At 36.0% G+C, this 20325-nt stretch overlaps 2 protein-coding genes across 2 annotated transcripts; both read left to right on the top strand.

The window, feature by feature from the left end:
• The first annotated feature begins 933 nt into the window (after positions 1-933).
• LOC141670795 (sesquiterpene synthase Cop-like) lies at positions 934-3647 on the top strand. Its single transcript, XM_074476792.1, has 7 exons — positions 934-1208; positions 1315-1594; positions 1816-2188; positions 2275-2493; positions 2593-2740; positions 2836-3084; positions 3169-3647. The coding sequence occupies exons 1-7, from the start codon at positions 1077-1079 to the stop codon at positions 3460-3462; spliced, it is 1695 nt and encodes a 564-aa protein (XP_074332893.1). The 5' UTR covers positions 934-1076; the 3' UTR covers positions 3463-3647.
• A 1347-nt stretch (positions 3648-4994) lies between these two features.
• On the top strand, positions 4995-14470 carry LOC141671014 (sesquiterpene synthase Cop-like). The gene is made up of 8 exons (XM_074477081.1): positions 4995-5202; positions 5298-5577; positions 11716-12088; positions 12182-12400; positions 12501-12645; positions 12739-12987; positions 13072-13369; positions 14289-14470. Exons 1-7 carry the CDS (start codon positions 5071-5073, stop codon positions 13363-13365), a joined length of 1692 nt encoding a protein of 563 aa, XP_074333182.1. The 5' UTR covers positions 4995-5070; the 3' UTR covers positions 13366-13369; positions 14289-14470.
• Positions 14471-20325: the final 5855 nt, after the last annotated feature.

The following is a 20325-nucleotide window of genomic DNA, read 5'->3' on the forward strand; positions in this document are numbered from 1 at the left end:
TTGAATGTGTCGACTGATCCTATAATTGGTGCAGATCAAAAAAGTGAAGCATTTTGGGATCGAATTCGTCAATATTGTGAAGAAAGTGATCCTGGACTTATCAAAAGAGGAGCATATCACACAGTTCCATAATAATCGTTAATTTATTTAATATGTAATGTTTTTTATTATTTTTTTCATTTTCTTGTAATGTGTTTTTGTTATGTAGTTCAATTTGATTATGAGTTTTTTCAATTATATAATATTAATTCTGAAACTGTTTTTTCTCTTAATCAAGTTTTTATTTATACGAATATAATACTAAATGAAATACGATTAGCAGCACTTGGTTTTGGGCCCCGTTGGAGCATCTGGTCAGTTTTTAAGTTGAAATGAGTTGATATCCATGTGGCTTGTTTGTGGACCCCAAATCAGTTGGCCAAGGACCTGAGGATTGGAGAAGGTAAGAAATTCATTCGCAAAAGCATGTTTTAGTTAAGAAAAAACTGGTCATCAGATCAGATCAGATCAGACAAATTCAAATATCAACCACTTCCAATACTTGAGTCCCATGAAAGCAGCCTTTTAAGAAAGAATTAGACATTATTAACTAACTAGTTGTAGTAAAATGTAGTGGCTGGCTTAACATCAAACATCCATCTGTATTAATTCAGCAATGAGTATTACTGTCATTCTTATTCGAGAAGCTCCATGTTGAATTTTGATCACTAGTTTAACAACCCCCACTCCCCCCACACTTAAAAATTAAGGAAATATTTGTTGGTGTGCTACGCCAATTTTCCGTGTCTGGCAACTCGATCGAATACATCCTTTAAACCTGTTTTTGATTGGCTTCACACGCGTAAAACGCTTAATTTCTATTCGTTTAACACTAGTCAACAATATATTCTAACAAATCAGTGCAAGTAAATTTTTATCAGAAAGTGCGGGCGATTAAGCAAACGACTACAAGTGTGCATTTCGGGTGTGTTTCAGGTTTGCTCCATTATTTTACCATTTCTGTGTAATATATATAGGATACAACCCTTCTATTTCTAGAAATGCACTAGGCTAGTTTGCTGCCTAGGTCAAGTACAATGGCTCTTACTATTCTGGCAACATCGGGTTCTGCGAAAACTGTTATTCCCGAGCCTTCTCGCAGGTCAGCTAATTACCATCCCAGCGTTTGGGGAGACAAGTTCCTAGCTTACGGTAGCTCCAATCAAGAGGTTAGATATTTGTGATCAACTGATCATCTTTCGGCCTTTTAATTATCTCTGCACCAAAATTTATTAATTATAGTATGATAATTTTTACGACATAAATCTCGTGCAGAAAGATTATACAGACACAGTGGAACAGCTCCAAGGATTGAAAGAAGAAGTTAAGAAGATGTTAGTGCAAACAGCAGAAGAACCAAAACTGCTCATCAACTTGATTGATGATATCCAACGACTGGGTGTTTCGTACCATTTTGAAGCTGAGATTGAGGCTGTGTTGCAGCACAAGAGCGATGTCTATCATGAATTTTGTGCTGGTGAAGATGTTGATGACCTTCACGATGTTGCACTATGTTTTCGATTACTAAGGCAAGCCGGATATAAGGTCTCCTCTGGTAAGTTATTTTAATTCTTGTTACAGTTGTCTGAGCATGCATATAATTATATACGTGTCTTCTATATTGTTCATAGTACTCAATCTATGTAGGGTGTCGCTAGAAGCCATTTTTCTGTAGTAATTGTAGGGTAAGGATGAGTGCAAAACTTGGGGAAACTATAAATTTGATTACACCAGCCATACATGTAACTTTAATACATTAATGAATGTTTAAAGCAGATGTGTTCAGCAAATACATGGATGAAAACCGGAAGTTTAAGGAGTGCTTGCTTAGGGATACTCGAGGACTATTAAGCTTGTTTGAAGCAACACATTTCAGGGTTCATGAAGAAGATATATTGGAAGAAGCACTTAAGTTCACCACATTTCACCTAGAGAATCCGAAGTCTCACCTCAGCAATCCTCTTGCAAGCGAGATCTCTCATGCACTTAAGTATCCTATTCGAAAGAATTTAAACAGGCTTGGAGTAAGGCAATCCATGTCTGCTCAAGAAAAGAACGATTCACATAATAAAGTTCTTCTCAAATTTGCAAAATTAGACTTCAACCAGTTGCAGAAAATGTACCAACAAGAGTTAAGCCACATTACCAGGTACACACTTGTAAGGTTAACGTTTAATGGTACGTATTAACCCCTAGGTAATTATTCACCTTAATGTATGATAATCGAAATTTCAGGTGGTGGAAAGATTTGAATTTTGCTGAAAAACTTTCATTTGCGAGGGATAGAGTGGTAGAGTGTTACTTCTGGATATTAGGGGTGTACTTTGAGCCCCGATATTGCATAGCCAGACGATTTCTAACAAAAGTAATTACGCTTGGATCAGTTGTTGATGACATATACGATTTGTATGGTACCTTTGATGAACTTTTACTCTTCACTGATGCACTTGAAAGGTAAATCTATGGCACTTTTATACTATACTAGTGTAATTAACATACCACAATATCTTATGGCTTACGTACTAATTAACAAATGTACAATATGATCATCAGATGGGACACCGATGCTTTAGACTTGTTACCGGATTACATGCAAGTCTGTTATCAAGCTCTTCTTGATACTTATAGTGAAATGGAGAAAGTTCTAGATAAGGAAGCTGCAGGAAAATCCTCATATCGTGTTCATGAAGCAAAAAAATCAGTAAGTCTATATGTTGCACAAGATTACACTAGAGTAGACGAGTCTAATTTGATTATTCGTGACATAAATATTCTTTGTGTTTGATATGTAAACAGTTTACAAGGTTAGCGAAGTCATATCTTGATGAAGCCAAGTGGTTTAAAGAAGGTTACTTTCCAACTACAGAAGAGTACATGAATGTGGCACTCATGTCCGCGGGCTATGAAATGCTAGCTATTACCTCGTTTGTTGGAATGGGGGACGAGGCAACCAAGGAAGCCTTCCAGTGGGTGTTTAATGATCCCTTGATTGTTCGTGCTTCGTCGTTAATTGCAAGACTCTGTGATGACATGACAGGCCATGAGGTTAGTATATGATTCACCTTGTACATTTTTATTGTTGCAGTGTTTATGGACTTTTGTCTAAATGTGGAAACTTGTGAGTTTCAGTTTGAGCAGGAGAAAGGAGACATACCATCAGCTGTGGAGTGCTACATGAAACAACACGGTGCTACGAAAGACGAGGCGTATACTGAATTGCAGAAAAGAGTTGCAAATGCTTGGAAGGATATGAATCAGGAGTGTCTTCGTCCAACTCAAATTCCGTTGTCTCTTCTTGCAAGAAGTGATAATCTTGCACGAGCCATTAATATAATATATGATGGTGATGATGGCTACACACATTCATCAACCAGGACAAAGGATCTTATAATCTCGGTGCTCGTCGATCCGGTTCCGCTCTGATCATCTGTTTCTTCAGTTGAGGACTACTTTTGGTTGTCATTTGAGACTCCTTAGTTACCATGAAATAAACGAGGCCTAAATGTTGTACGTTTATTTTCATCTTACATTTTCATGTTTTAATTAAGAAAAAACTGTTCATCAGTCACAGAATTGGCACTTTACATGAGATCAAACAAATTCAAATATCGACCACTTTTACTTGAGCCCCATGCAAGCACCCTTCTTAAGAAGATATAGAATATCAACTACTAATTAATTAGATAGTTAATTAGTAATTGATTTCCTAAATTTAACATAAAATATTAGATCCTAATAATTTAGGACATCAATATCTATTCTCATCTTCAACAACATTTCCTATATCCATTACTTATATAATATTCTATTATTAAAAAGTATCATTATTATAAAAAGTGAATAAAGAGAAATTACTTTATTCAAATATTTATTATAAAATAAAAGTTAGAAGATGAGAGAGGTTAACTAAAGATAAGGAATTGGAACAAGATGTTAGTGAATCTAAGTGATTTAAGGAATCATAGGATACCGTTGGAGTAGTTTTTTTCTCTTATTCTTTATATTCTAATTTAGAGCAAGTCCAACAGTTCCCTTATATGAGTTCTTAAATTCAATTATAAGAATTTTGACAAAAAAATGCACTCCAACAGTGTCTTAATACTTCCTTATATCACTAAGACATGAGCTTCATTTTTTATCTTTAAGGGACTTCTAATGTTCCCTTATAACATTTTTAACAATAAAAAATTCATTTCTCTCTCTCTTTGTTCCACTTTTTATCCATATCTTTTCAAATTTATTTAATATAATAATGATAAGGAAGGAAGATAAGGATTATTGTTGGAATTGAAATTCAAAATTATATCTTAAATCACTAAGAGTTAATATTTTACAATATTTATAAGAAACCCACTAGAAAACTGTTGGATTTGCTCTTAGTACTCCAAATAGCTAAACTCTTGGAGTTGCTCTTAGTGACTTTAATTATATCACACAGACATCTGCATTAAGTCTGCAAGAGTACTGTCGTCCTTAAACGTACGAGGAAACTTTTCGCTCAAACCTTATTAATTGCTCAAGCAGCACATATACGAAGACCGCCCGAAAAGTCCCTGAATCTATTAACCCTTGCAGTTGTAGGAGCCACAAACTGGCCGGACCTGAGATTCAAGTGACCCTAGTCGAAATCAGTTTATGGGGTCCTAATATACATATATCATGAAAATTCATATATATTTACTTAAAGAAGTTAGAAACCCTTATGGGGTAACTACTGAACGTTGTACAAGGTGGAAATTATGCGACTCTGAATTCATCCCCGGATTTACCTAGTACGTATATCTACCATTGTCACATCGAAAGGTGCTAGAGCAGGAACAATTATCAACGAAATAGTTCTAATTTTTAGAGCAGTACATGGTGGAAATTGTGCAATCAGAGAGTTCACCAACTCATCACAGAAGTAAAAAAATATACAAGTGAAGTTATTATCAAACTGTATAAATAGGAACCCTTCCATTTGTAGATTCCAAAGGCAAAAAATTACCTTCTATTACACTAGCTTGCCGCGTTAGGTAATTTAAAGTACAAATGGCTCTAAATATTCTGGCAACATCGGGTTCTGTCAGAACTGTTATTCCAGAGCCTTCTCGCAGGTCAGCTAATTACCATCCCAGCGTTTGGGGAGACAAGTTCCTAGCCTATGGTAGCTCGAATCAAGAGGTTAGATATATAGTTGTGATCATCTTTCGGCCTTTTTGTTTTCTTAATCACCTTTGCACCAGAATTTATAATGCGTGTGACATAATCTCGTGCAGAAAGATGATACAGACACAGTGGAACAGCTCCAAGAATTGAAAGAAGAAGTTAAGAAGATGTTAGTGCAAACAGCAGAAGAACCAAAAGAGCTAATCAACTTGATTGATAATATCCAACGACTGGGTGTTTCGTACCATTTTGAAGCTGAAATTGAGGCTGTGTTGCAGCACATGAGCAATGTCTATCATGAATTTTGTGCTGGTGAAGATGTTGATGACCTTCACGATGTTGCACTATGTTTTCGATTACTAAGGCAAGCCGGACATAAGGTGTCCTCTGGTAAGTTCTTTTAATTCTTTCTATCTGTCTGAGAAATAAAAAATACTACCACAAAAATCTGAAGCATGCATCTGCCGGTTATCTTATCAATTATTTTCGTGTTATAAGCTCAGTTTGGGATTGCTGTTAAAAATTGTTGTGCTGTTAAAAAAAGTGTTGTTGTAAAAATCAGATGACTGTTTGGTAATTTTTTTGATTCGTATATGTTTTGATGCAAAAAATTAAAAATAATGATGCTTTTGGTAAGGTTTGATGGTGAAATCAGCATCTGCTTCCCGCAACAGCTGAAAATCAGTTTTTTCTAAAAGCATGAGGGGACTTACTTTCTCTAACAGCAGCTTTTAAGCCAAAAGCACTTTTCAGAAAAGCAGCTTTTAAATTTTACCAAACAGCTTTTTTAACTGCTTTTCAGCGAAAAGTTGTTTTTGCTTTTTAACTGCTTTTCAGCGAAAAGCTGTTGCTGTCTGCAACCGCAATACCAAACACACCCATATTCTCTTAACACCCCAGATAATGACTGCATCCAAAGCTTAGGTGTTTACTGAGTATTTATGTCTACTCGCGAACTTCTTCATAGAGTGTGCATGTCCATGCATGTACGTGAAAGAACAATGCATGAGCCGTCAGTAAAACTGCACATTTACCTTGAAGTTTTCCACAGCGCAGCGCATGTCTTCATCTATACAGTCTGTTGACGGAGGAATTTGGTAACAATAAAATTTGAGGTTCGTAGCCGAAAACAAGATCTGTGACGGTGGTTCTTTGTCGGAAATATGAACAGTACCCGATGGATCCGATGAACAGTGTTCGTCGGGAAGTATGAACAGTGTTTGGTGGTGGTGATTATTGGGGGCTGAGATTGCTTAGGGTTAGTGGTGGCTCCTTTGCGCTCTCGCTTCTGACCCCTTACAATTTGCCTACGTACCCCTATTTATAGGGGATCAAGCCCACGTAGTTCTTGGGGAACAAGAAACCTAATGGGCTTAGATTTCTTATCCCGAGGCCTAGTAGGAAATCTACTGGAAACCGTCTTCTACTAGCTTTAGGAATGTCCGTCGATGAGGCCCAACCACAAAGGTCCAAGGCTCGTCTGCGGCTTCGAGACTTCACGGATGAGGCATCTCTCTGGCCAAGGATAACCCTCCGCTACCAGTTGTTTCTCTAATCCACGGACGCAGGTATAGCCGTGGTTCAACCCAAATGTTGGACGCATCCTTGTCCCCCGATAAGGAGCCCCTAGCAGATTGCAGGACAAGTGATCCCAAGCTTTTGGGTGCAAAGTTCAGGATACTCCAAAGTCTCCCAACGAGGACATCCGTTGACTACAGAGACAGAGCTCCCAAAGCACACACCAGATTTCACCCCACATCCCCAATGAGGACACCTATTGACTACAGGAGGAGGCCTTCAGTCCAGGCATACCCTTGGAGGTCTCTGACCACGGACACCGCATTTCCTGTAGATGTGCTACAGGAAGGAGTTCTTCAATAGAGTACCTGCATCAAATATGTTAGTAATAATAATCTCCGTCTTCCTTGAATCTTCCAAAGAACTTGGCCAAGCAACCATGTTGAAGTCCCATCCAAGTTATGTTTCTCACTTAGGGTGCGCCCTAATACCTTAGGGGATAGATCTAAGAATCAGTTGAATTACTTTCTTCATATATCAATAGGGCGCGCCTCCATCACAAACGAGGGTGCGCCTTGATTATGTAAGGCGCCAGCATTACTCTTTTCGTATACATAAGGGCGCGCCTCCCCATACCAGTAGGGCGCGCCTTCTTCCTTTGTAGTAAAATAGATGCCTTATCTTTTCCGTAATTTTAGGCACCGACATCCCAATTCTGACCAATTGACCCAGTTTTGACCCGAATAAAGTTTATACCAAATTTTGGGCATAACAACTACCCCCCAAATTCCATATGCCATTGAAAATGGGATTGGAATTTTCAACCCCCTAGCAAACTTGAAAAATTTGTATGAACATCTACAAAATTGAGGGTATGCCCTTACGAACTTATTCATTCCTCTTTCTTCATACTGCTCTATTTCTTTTTTGAACATGACAGGGCGCGCCCCAGATAAAGGCGCGCTTCATGAATCTAGACAACAGCTTCACACCACACAACGTAACATCTTTCACTCTCTACCGCTTCTCTTCTTAGTGACTTTAACCTTTGGTTTGTCTAGGGAGGTTTACCACTTATGCACCACATCTCTAAGCTTACATGAGCTAACTCGGCGTAAGAAATAAGAGAAATCGTACAAAATAGTACACCTCGCGTACCTTGGAAAAGAATAATCCATTTAACAAAGGTTTGAGGGTTTCTTCCAACTTTTGCATCCTAATATTGGTTTCCTATAGGCGCGCCTTAAACAGAAAGACCAGTTCTCTGATCTTAGAGTGCGCTCTCTAAGGGAAGGCATAACCAGAATAAAAGACCAGTTCTCTGATCTTCAAATAATAAATAATCTTTGATGAAAGGAGGACGTGTTTTGTTGGTGAAAGTGATCCTTCCATGAACAACACAATACCATTCCATGTTTGATTTCTTTCTCCTTGTCAAATCATAACTCTAAATCGTTGATCTCGTCTTTTCCACAAATAGTGTGATTCATTTTAACTCAAAGTCAAAACCTTTACGATCTTCTACAATCATATACTTTTAGAGGGCGCGCCCTTTATAGTGGCGGCGTCTTCCTCAAATAAAATTATCTGTGAATTAGAGGGCGCGTCCTCTTTACGAGGAGCGTTTTGCTCAAAAAAGGTGTTCATCCTTGGAGGGCGCGTCCTTCATATAAGGCGCGTCTATCTTGATAAAGGTAATCATCCTTGGAGGGAGCTTCCTCTGTAAGAGGCGCGTCTACCTCGATAAGGGTATTCATTCTTGGAGGGCGCGTCTTCTGAAAGAGACGCATCTACCTCGGCAAGGGAAATCATCTTGTCGAGGGCGCGTCCTCTGTCAGAAGAGCATCTACCTCGACAAGGCTATTCATCCTTGGAGGGCGCGTCCTCTGTAAGAGACGCATCTACCTCGACAAGGGAAATCATCCTTGGAGGGCGCTTCCTCTGTAAGAGACGCATCTACCTTGACAAAGGAAATCATCTTGTCGAGGGCGCGTCCTCTGTCAGAGACGCATCCACCTTGACAAGGGAAATCATCTTGTCGAGGGCGCGTCCTCTGTCAGAGACGCATCCACCTCGACAAGGGAAATCATCCTTGGAGGGCGCGTCCTCTTTAAGAGGAGCATCTACCTCGACAAAGAAAATCATCTTGTCGAGGGCGCGTCCACTGTAACAGGAGCATCTACCCCGACAAGGAAAATCATCCTTGGAGGGCGCGTCCACTGTAACAGGAGCATCTACCTCGACAAGGGAGAACATCTTGTCGAGGGCGCGTCCACTGTAACAGGAGCATCTACCCCGACAAGGGAAATCATCCTTGAAGGGCGCGTCCACTTTAACAGGAGCATCTACCTCGACAAGGGAGATCATCTTATCAAGGGCGCGTCCACTGTAACAGGAGCATCTACCCCGACAAGGGAAATCATCCTTGAAGGGCGCGTCCACTGTAACAGGAGCATCTACCTCGACAAGGGAGATCATCTTGTCGAGGGCGCGTCCACTGTAACAGGAGCATCTACCTCGACAAGGGAAATCATCTTGTCGAGGGCGCGTCCACTGTAACAGGAGCATCTACCCCGACAAGGGAAATCATCTTGTCGAGGGCGCGTCCACTGTAATAGGAGCATCTACCTCGACAAGGGAAATCATCTTGTCGAGGGCGCGTCCACTGTAACAGGAGCATCTACCCCGACAAGAGAAATCATCCTTGGAGGGCGCGTCCACTGTAACAGGAGCATCTACCTCGACAAGGGAAATTATCTTGTCGAGGGCGCGTCCACTGTAACAGGAGCATCTACCTCGACAAGGGAAATCATCTTGTCGAGGGCGCGTCCACTGTAACAGGAGCATCTACCTCGACAAGGGTCTTCTACAGAATCTTCATGTAGTTAAACCAAATCAAAGATCAATATTCTTAGAAGGCTTTTATCTTCTACAAAGCTCAAGGGATGCCGAAACCATCTCATGTAGAAACATCTCTTGGGCATCTCACGAAGTGTTATCCAATAAAGGGCATCTCACTCTCAATATTTCTCTGAGGGCGCGCCTTAAAGAAAGGGCGAGTCTTGAAAGACAAGAAATTAGTTCTAGTCGAGCCATTCTTCAAGTACTGACTATGACTCATCTGATCATCAAGACATCTTCATTGAAAACTTCCATTTTTCTTCTGAGGGCGCGCCCTGGAAGGGCAATTTTCCACTGAATGTTTCACATGCAGAGGGCGCGTCTTAATAGTTTGTGATACTGTGCTTCGCAAATCATGAGATTTTTCCCAGATAAGATTTCCTACCTGCAAGAAATACAATTAATATGGAACTTTAAATGTTACCTGGAGGACGCGTCCTAGAGGGACGGACGTGTCCAATCAGCGAACTCTCCTGAAATATGTTGGAAGTCTCTTGGGCCTCAGATGTCTTCATCAAAACGCGTTCGAAGTGTTTGTGGGGGTCTCCGCCGTGCTAAATCTCTTTCGCAATATTCTCCCTGCACAAGTCCTAGAAACAATTAACGAAAAACACAACAAAACTAGTCGAGTGTTACCTCGAGGAATCATCTTAACGGCGATGACTAGCTCATGGTAGTAATGCCTTCTTCTTGAAGTGTTCTCCTCCCGATCCTCCTCAGATTTGCTCCTGGTTAAATCCTCTAAACTGAATAGTGTTCTCAAATATTCTAAATTAAATAGGATTCTTCAGTCTTCTTGTTGGAATAAGATTCTCCAATCTCCTTAATGGAATAAGATTCTTCAATCTTCTAATTAGAATAGGTTTCCCAAATTTTATATATCGAATAGGATACTCCAATCTTCAAATTAGAATAGGATACTCCAATCTTCTAATTATAATAGGATACTTCAATCTTCAATACCAAATAGGTTTCTTCCAATCTTCTAAACCAAATAGGGTTCTCCCAATCTTCTAAATCAAATAGGATTTTTTGGAAAAATTCGCAGCTACTGTTTTCCTCTGTTTTTGGACTGCTCAACTTTTATTCTCGTAATCATATCATCTTCAAATTAAAGAGAATTCAACAAGCTTCGTGTAGACTGTAAGATCGTTCAAATCTGACTTACGGAACTCGAGATACGGCCCAAACAGTGTAAGCAAATCGCTTAATCCATCAAATCCGAAATTTCCATCCAACTTCGCTCCTTCGTGGCTATGGCTGCAAACTTCAACCTCCATGGCTGAATATCATCATCCATGGATCTCCCTCGTGACCGCGGATACTACACCCAAATCTCCTTCGACCCCCTTACCAAAAACAGTTATTCACGGATCTCCTTCGTGGCCGTTGTATGCAACTCCTCCGTGGCTATCCTTCAATTCTTGCGTCAAAGAACCTTCTTCGTATACATAAGGGCGCGCATCCCCATATCTGTAGGGCGCGCCTTCTTCCTTTGTAGTAAAATAGATGCCTTATCTTTTCCGTAATTTTAGGCACCGACATCCCAATTCTGACCAATTGACCCGGTTTTGACCCGAATAAAGTTTATACCAAATTTTGGGCATAACACAGTCTGTTAATTTGGTCTATATTGTCATGATCTTCAGATTGACTAAAGCAAATTTACTGTCAGTGTTTAGTTATTTTATAATAACGACAGATTTAGAATTCTGAAAGATTCAAATATAGATTTTTAAAATTACTATTATGCAAGGCTAACTGACTCAAGATTTTAGCTACGTACATGGACTTAACCGAACCGGCTGTTTAACATTAATCAAGTTAGTCCTGGATCATTTTGGTTAGAAAGATCGGTAACTGACACAAGAGGTCAGTCACGGGGCAAGTATATGATGATAAGCATGAACTAGAATATGACATATCATTGCCATGTGTGCGGATCATGTTTTGTAGTATTGAGTAACCAACTCATCTAAAACTTAAAAGGTGTTAGATGAAGGCTCCAATAGGATATATATATTCCTCTAACAAAGAAGAGTGCAGACCTTGGGGAGGCTATAATTTGATTAAGTTAAACTAGCCATATATATTGAATGTTCAAAGCAGATGGGTTCCGCAAATACATGGATGACAACGGGAAATTCAAGGAGTGCTTGCTTAGGGATCATCGAGGACTATTAAGCTTATATGAAGCAACATATTTTAGGGCACATGAAGAAGAGATACTGGAAAATGCACTACAGTTCATCATCTTCCACCTAGAGATTATGAAGTCTTACCTGAGCAATCCTCTTGCAAGCGAGATCTCTCATGCACTCAAGTATCCTATTCGAAAGAATTTAAACAGGCTTGGAGTAAGGCAATCCATTTCTGCTCAAGAAAAGAACGATTTACATAATAAAGTTCTTCTCAAATTTGCAAAATTAGACTTCAACCAGTTGCAGAAAATGTATCAACAAGAGTTAAGCCACATTACCAGGTACACACTTGTAAGGTTAACGTTATATGGTTTACGTAATTAATTAACCATTAGGTAATTATTCACCTTAATGTATGATAATCGAAATTTCAGGTGGTGGAAAGATTTGAATTTTGCTGAGAAACTTCCATTTGCAAGGGATAGAGTGGTGGAGTGTTACTTCTGGATATTAGGGGTGTACTTTGAGCCCCAATATTGCGTTGCCAGAAGATTTCTAACAAAAGTAATTATGCTTGCATCAGTTGTTGATGATGTTTATGATCTATATGGTACCTTCGATGAACTTTTACTCTTCACTGATGCAATCGAAAGGTAAATAAATTGAGTATATGCCAAATTTATTACTAAAATCTTGCTGATCTTGAGCAGTGCTGGAAATTTGAGAATTTTAAGTACATAAAAACATTTTCAGATGGGAGACTGATGCTTTAGACTTGCTACCGGATTACATGAAAGTTTGTTATCAAGCTCTCCTTGATACTTACAATGAAATGGAGAAAATTCTAGATAAAGAAGCTGGAAGACCTTCATATCGTGTTCACGAAGCAAAAAAATCAGTAAGTTGAATAAGATGGGCATAATAAATACTTGAAAACCAACTTTTGTTCGAGTGTCAAAATCCTGAAAACCTTGTGTTTAATATTATACAGTTCACCAGATTAGCTAAGGCATATCTTGATGAAGCTAAGTGGTTTAAAGAAGGTTACTTTCCAACTACAGAAGAGTATATGAATGTGGCACTCGTGTCCTCAGGCTATGGAATGATGGCTGCTAATTCGTTTGTTGGTGCGGGGGACGTGTCAACAAGGGAAGCCTTCCAATGGGTGTCTAATGATCCTTTGATTGTTCGAGCTTCGTCGTTAATTGCAAGACTCTGTGATGACATGACAGGCCATGAGGTTAGAATATGATTCTCCTTGGACATTATTTTTGTTGCAGTGTTTATGGACTTTTGTCTAAATGTGGAAACTTGTGAGTTTCAGTTTGAGCAGGAGAAAGGAGACATACCATCAGCTGTGGAGTGCTACATGAAACAACACGGTGCTACGAAAGACGAGGCGTATACTGAATTGCAGAAAAGAGTTGCAAATGCTTGGAAGGATATGAATCAGGAGTGTCTTCGTCCAACTCAAATTCCATTGTCTCTTCTTGCAAGAATTGATAATCTTACACGGGCCATTAATATATTGTATGATGGTGATGATGGCTATACACATTCATCAACCAGGACAAAGGATCTTATAATCTCGGTGCTCGTCAACGAGGTTCCACTTTGATCATGTAAAATCCGTAATTTTATTTTTTTAATTTATTTATTAGAAATTAGATATTAATTTATTTAGATAAATATTTATTTAAAATATTCCGGAAACTTTGTGTGCACGTCATTTGAGTTGGAAAAAGATTTGTTATTTGTGGAAATAAGTGTAAGAAAAATTTAGAAAATCAAAATCTTTTTTAGTTTAGGTAATTGTGTGTGTCAAGTATTTTATTTATAGAATTTACTTGGAGAGGTTGTAAATCTTTAGGAGGAAATATTATTATTTCCTAGTTCAGATTAGGGTTTTGTGTGCTTATATAAAGACTCCTTTAGACAATAGAAAAACTCGCACAGGCTCTCTCACCTTCGACTCGAAAGGATTTGTTCGTGTTATTAATTTCGGATTTAAGTGTCGACTTTGAGATAAGTACTTTTGACTTAAGTTTAATTTTCAGAGAAAATATTTCAATTCTGTTTTTGCTTTTGTATAAGATATAAGAACTTTGGTTTCGAAATTATAAGATATAAGTATTTGTGATTTTAGAAACCAGTCTCTACGTTTTCGAATCCGTTAAATACCCTTAGTAGGCGCACAAGTATGCAACTTTAGATACTTATTAAGGGCGCATAATTATTGAAATTTAGATGCTGACCACCGGCAAAGTGTGGCCGTAGATCAAGACTGTGGTATTTATAAGAATTATCGTTTCGTTCTGTTTTATTATGTCATGATCTGTTATAAAATCTGCTCTGTTCTGTTTTAAATTCTAAATTTTAAAATATAAAACTTTGCGTTGGATCTATTTTTAGAAAATATTTTACAAAATTATTATTGTTTTGAGAAAAGTCGTTTTATTAAAACACCCATTGTTATTCTGTTTAAAAGTTAGTCAATTTATACTTGCTGAGTTTTGTAGCTCACCCCTTTTAATATTTCAGGTTTGGAATTTGGAGCATATTAAGAATAAGGAATGAGAATTATGTGGAGATATATGCTGTTTCGTTTTGTACTATTTGAATTAGAATAAAGACTTTGTTTTAAGAGAATGAATTTGATTATCTGTTCGACAATTAATATCGGATTTGTGGAGTCGCATCTCTATTGTTATGGTTTTGATTTATTAAGTTTGACCGTTGTTTTGACCTTCGTTATATATTTTGAATTATCGAATAAAAATCTATTTTATTTAAGTTGTGGTTTTGGAATTAATAGTCCGAAAATGCGGGCTATTACAGATCATGTATTTGAGACTCCGTTTGGAGATTTCAATAAGTAAATTTTAAAATCATATTCTTATTCAAAAATCTGACGGTCCTAAATTACGATCGCACTATACCAAAGACATGATTCTATAGTTCGATGATTCGATACGTAACTAAAACTGAGAGATTGTGAAGATTATTTATTTTATAAATCAAGTATCAATATTTTAGTTACGGTAACAAAACCAAATATTCGAGAGCATGTAATCAAATAATATATTAAAACATGTTTCAGCAACGGAAAGTTTCTTACCAAAATAATTAAAAACATGTAATCAAATATAACAAAACAAGGTATATTACACAATAAATACGAAACAACGAAAGTTACGTACCTCAATCACATAAACAGATAATTCACGTTAGAACACACATTCGGTCATTGCTAATCCGTAAAAAACAACATATCTGAAATCTTGAACTTCTCCATGATTCCAATTCTGATAATATTTGTTTATGTCCTTTTTCACCATATAAACAATATTTTCTTGTAAAAGTCTAACTAGAAAATTCTAAACAAGAATAATATTTTTTTAAATACATAATCAATGAATTCCGAATTACGATAAATTTAATACTAATTTTACAAGATTGTTAAGTTTTATGTATTAAACTCCTACGAATATTGACATATACGGGATATATAGTATTTCAAAACCAAATTGCTGACATACAAGTTATCCATATTAAAAATCTAATTCAAAATCAGATTTTAGGCACAAAAGTAATGAGGGAGTTTAACTGGTTATAAAAGAATGAAATCACATTTCTCATATTTTGCGGAGTATATGCACGGTGCTTGATCGTGATTTCCCAATACCTAGGCGAGCTATTTAATTTCCCGTTCTATCTCAAATACTATTTTCAAATCTTGATTGACTCGTCATAAAAGAACCCAACACTGGTTATGCCAAAACCCCAAATTTAGGGAATAGAAATGTGCGGGAATCGACAACCTTATAGTATTTGGTAAAGATGTTTACTAGAACACATTGTGACCGACTAATTATGTGTAAAAATTATTATGCCACTACATGAACTCACAATTGAAGCAATTTTCTTCTGTCTTACTGTAACAGCCCGCACTTCCGGACTATTAAATCTAAATACAAAACTAAATTCCAATACAATTATTAATCCAAAATTCTATTACAAAGGTGACAATATGAACGCGCAGCTAAAACCAGAAGTCCAAATGTCATTCTAGTCCAATCCTAAGTCCTCGAACTCTAATGCTATCCAACTTGAAACTTAGACGAAACCTGAAATTGTAAGAATGAGCTATACAGCCCAGCAAGAAACCAATCGATCCAACTAGCAGACCAAGTAACATGAACACATATAACAAAATACAATAATCTGTACGATACGATATACGAAACAAACACTTTCGATACATATTCTTATTCTTATTCGATACACACAATACACATAACACATAAACAACAATAATTTAAAATCCATAATCCATGCCACGACCACTACAACTCGGTGATAACGGTCCTAAATTTTCAGAAAACTGTCACTACAATCCGGTGACCACGGTCCTAAGTTCTTATTCGATATTTTCACAAATCATGGCACAAATCAAAGATCCTAAATTTTCGCTGAGACACACAATGCATACACAACAATAAATATACTCTAACACATACTAATTTCAAATATATCATCACTTAGCCCATATTTTGATAATCAAATATAAACGCATAACATACAATTTTGAAAACACTAGCAAGATCGATCGAAAACTTACCTCAAAATCTGACCAGATCTGAATATAGCCTTTTTGACCTACTAAACGATGTTTTCTTGGAAAACGCAAAGCACGAAAGTTGTAGATAACGAAAAGACCTTTCCGAAAAGTCCAGGATCACTGAATTCTAACTTACGATGAAATTTCTATGAATTTTATAAGACTGCTGATTTATGTTGAAAACAGCCCTACGAATTTTTATATAAAAAGCGAGGAAGACGAAACAAAACTCTATTTCTTAATCTACAAGTTATCCATATTAGAATCTGACCCAAATTTTAGGCCCATTAGTCTAATTAAATTTTAAATCCTAATCCTTATCCAATTTTAGTCATTTTTATTCTATTATTTAATTATTATTCTAATATTAAAAATTACGGGATATTACTTTCACAAACCATGACATAAATCAAAGATTCAAAATTATCGTTGGCACACCACACATATATACAATAATACATATCACTTCAAAATATATTATCACTTAGACCATGTTTTGATAATCAAATATACACACATAACACATAATTTTGAAAACACTAACAAGATCGATCGAAAACTTACCTCAAAACCTGACCAGATCTGAAATTGTCTTTTTTGGCCTTCTAAACGACATTTTGAAAAATATAAAACAAGAAAGTTGTAGAGAAGGAAAATACCTTTCCGAAAAGTTCAGAATCAACGAATTTCGATTTATGATGAATTTAGTATAAATTTTACAAGATTGTTGATTTGTGATAGAAAAATACCTACGAATTTATGAATAAAAACGAGAAAGATGAATATGTTATATTTATAACGACCAAACCCTATTTATTAACCTAAAAGTTATCTATATTAAAGTTTGATCCAAATTTTAGGCCCATTAATCTAATTCAATTTTAAATCCTAGTCATTGTCTAATTTTAATACTTTTATTATATTATTCAATTATTAATCTAATTCTAACTTACGTGCCAATTTTGCGATTGAAGATATCTGCAAGGAGTGTGAAAAGAGGTATTGCTTGTATGACTTGATATTTTACAATAGAAACAATCAGAAAAGAATGCTTATAAACTTTCAGGGCTTCTTGTGATAAATGAACAAAGTGTTTGTTAAAAAAGGAGCCTTATATCAGCTAACACTGAATTAGCAAGGGAATTCCCGTTGATGTACTCTATGCATAATAATTTTACCAGAACTTTATTATTTAATAAGCTCAACGTTCTAACACCGCTCTCAATTCAAATCCCCTATGAGTTTCTGTAATCATTTTTCTTTCTAGACAATCATCTCCAACCGTGATGGCCGAATAATGTCTTCTCGAAATTATGAAGATGTCAAAAAAGAAGATAGCAAGGATAAATTAAAGGTTCAAATTGTTAGTATTTGTTCCCTAGAGACAACACTATGATGTTTTAGTTTAAGACATTTGGATTGTTAATATTTATGTTCTATCGATTATTCTTTTTATAATTTATTAATTCTTAATTTTCTGCGATATAAATGTTAGATTAATAAATGTCCTTGTAATATGATATGAATTATATACCTTTAAGTACGTGACTTAGAAATGAGATTATGAGAATAATATCAATATTCCTAAAAGTCCCTAGTCAAGTATTATTATTAAGGGACAATTATAATGCATTAAGACTGGTGAGTTTGTTGACTGATGATCACATCTCATTGATCATAGGTATAGTGATACTAAAGTCAAAAAACACAGGCAGATGTATATGTACATGGTGCTGGACAGACCCAATGCGAGATTCTACATATCTGTTGTGTCATAAGTAATTCTCATTGTGATAATGATGTAATGGTCTTTAGACTTGAAATCATTTTATTTTTATACGAGAATTAATGTACGTTGATTACATTTAAACTTAAAAGTTACCGTTGACCGGGTTATGATAAAAGTGTATTTCGGGTATATTATGAATCATATGAGAAATATGAATGATCTAGAAAGGATTTAACCCTCCTAATTTTAGGAGTGGTGTTATTGGTCACTTATGTGAGCTAGACTATGAAATGCGTGGTCACGCTCAAATGTTGATTTGATATGATAGTCTACTCATTGATCAAAGAAACCTGGATTAAACATTGATGAGGATGACACATTACATGCCTCTAGTTTAATCAATAATATGTGGTTAAAGGGACTATTTTACATTGTACATTATTCACGAAAGGTTAAATCGATCACCGATTGAATTATTATTACTTGGGTAGTAATGATGTATTACTAGATGACGCTCACTGTTTACGATTTGAAATTAAATTTAAAATTCGTTTTCAGCGTAATAATAACCTATACGGTCACACACAAAGAATGCTTGAAGGATTATTTAATTTATATTGGATTTAAATTATATTAAAGTAACTCGAATTATTTATAATATTAATTAAGTATGACTTAATTAATTAAATAAATAATGATATTCGAATTTACTAATAATAATTATAAATTTCAGTTGTTAAATAATTAAGTGTGACTTAATTATTATACAAATAGGAAATTTTAATTAATAATAACTCCTCATTAGTTAAGAGTTATAATTCATTTTTCTACTATCATATATGATATCTCTTGTGGCTGATTTTTAAGAGAAGACTTTAACTAAAAACCCTAGCCACCAAGAGAGAAGATGGAGGGAGCAAGAAAAAACGAGTTTGTGCTGGTACACATCCAATCCTTGAGTTCAAGCATTCGTGTGGATACCGATAGAGCGTAGATCGCGAGAGTGCGATGTGTGGTAATTGAACAATCTTTGGATCTCCATTATTAAACTAATTTGTAAAGCTTCTTAAGGTAAACAATCCGATCTACGAATTAAATATCTATTTTTCGCATGGATCCTGCGGTGGTTTCGAAAATTCTGTATTTTTACATTTTTAATTACTGTTTCTGTTGCGTTTATGTGCTCGAAACCCTTCACAAATCACATCGACGAAGATTACTAATCTCTGACAAAGGTGATAATAGTTATATGTGCAGTAAAAAATCATGATGCTAACTCAATCATTTATTACCATTACAAACTCAGATCTGGAATTTTTTGATAATTTGAATACAGTTTATTTTGGTGATTCTGGTGTGACAGTAAAGATGGTGATGTGATTATGGAGATGGTTCATATTGTTTTAATTTCAATTTAAATTTAGTGACTCCATTGGTGTATTGGTGGTGACGTGGTGGTTATGGTAGCGGAGTGGTGATAGCAGTTATTATAACGATGATTATGGTGGTGGGATAGCGGGGGTGCGATTGTGGTAGTTATAATTGCATTCACAACACATAAAGGAGTATGGATCATGCTGAAGCAAGTGATGTCATGAATATTCACTACTATCAGGGCATCTTCAACAGTGATCCAAAGATCCAATTTTTTTTATAATCGTAGGGAATCCACAGTCGCTACCCTTCGGGTGCGCATTGGCTAAACCCCACGGGCTCACGCAATATCCAAATTTGGGCTAGATTATCCCAAATTCTCCTCCAACAATGATTCAAATTTGAATCAGAGAACAGTAGTGATCCAAATTTGGATCACCACTATTCACGAATCCAAATTTACTTTAGAATAAGATAATTATTTTATTATTTGTGTAATACTAGTTGATTAGATTTTAAATTGATTTGTGACTAATTAATGAAAGTTAATGATATTTTATATGTTAATTAATGGAATGAATGTGATTTTAGTTAATTAAGTATATATTTTTTATATTTTTATGTGGATTAAAAAAATTATTTGATTTAATTAATTAATTAGATATAATAAATAGTTAATGATATTTTAACATTAAATTTAAAAATAAAAAATTATAATTTGATATTTTTGTATTATAAAATGCAAAAAATGATTTGGATCAAAATATGGATCATACTGTTGGATTTCGACAAAAAAATTGGATTAGAATTTAGATCAGTTGGTGATCCAAATTTAAATTTTTGGATCAAAATTG

This window comes from Apium graveolens, chromosome 7 (genome assembly GCF_009905375.1).
Source record: "Apium graveolens cultivar Ventura chromosome 7, ASM990537v1, whole genome shotgun sequence".
In the NCBI taxonomy this organism is placed as follows: Eukaryota; Viridiplantae; Streptophyta; class Magnoliopsida; order Apiales; family Apiaceae; genus Apium; species Apium graveolens.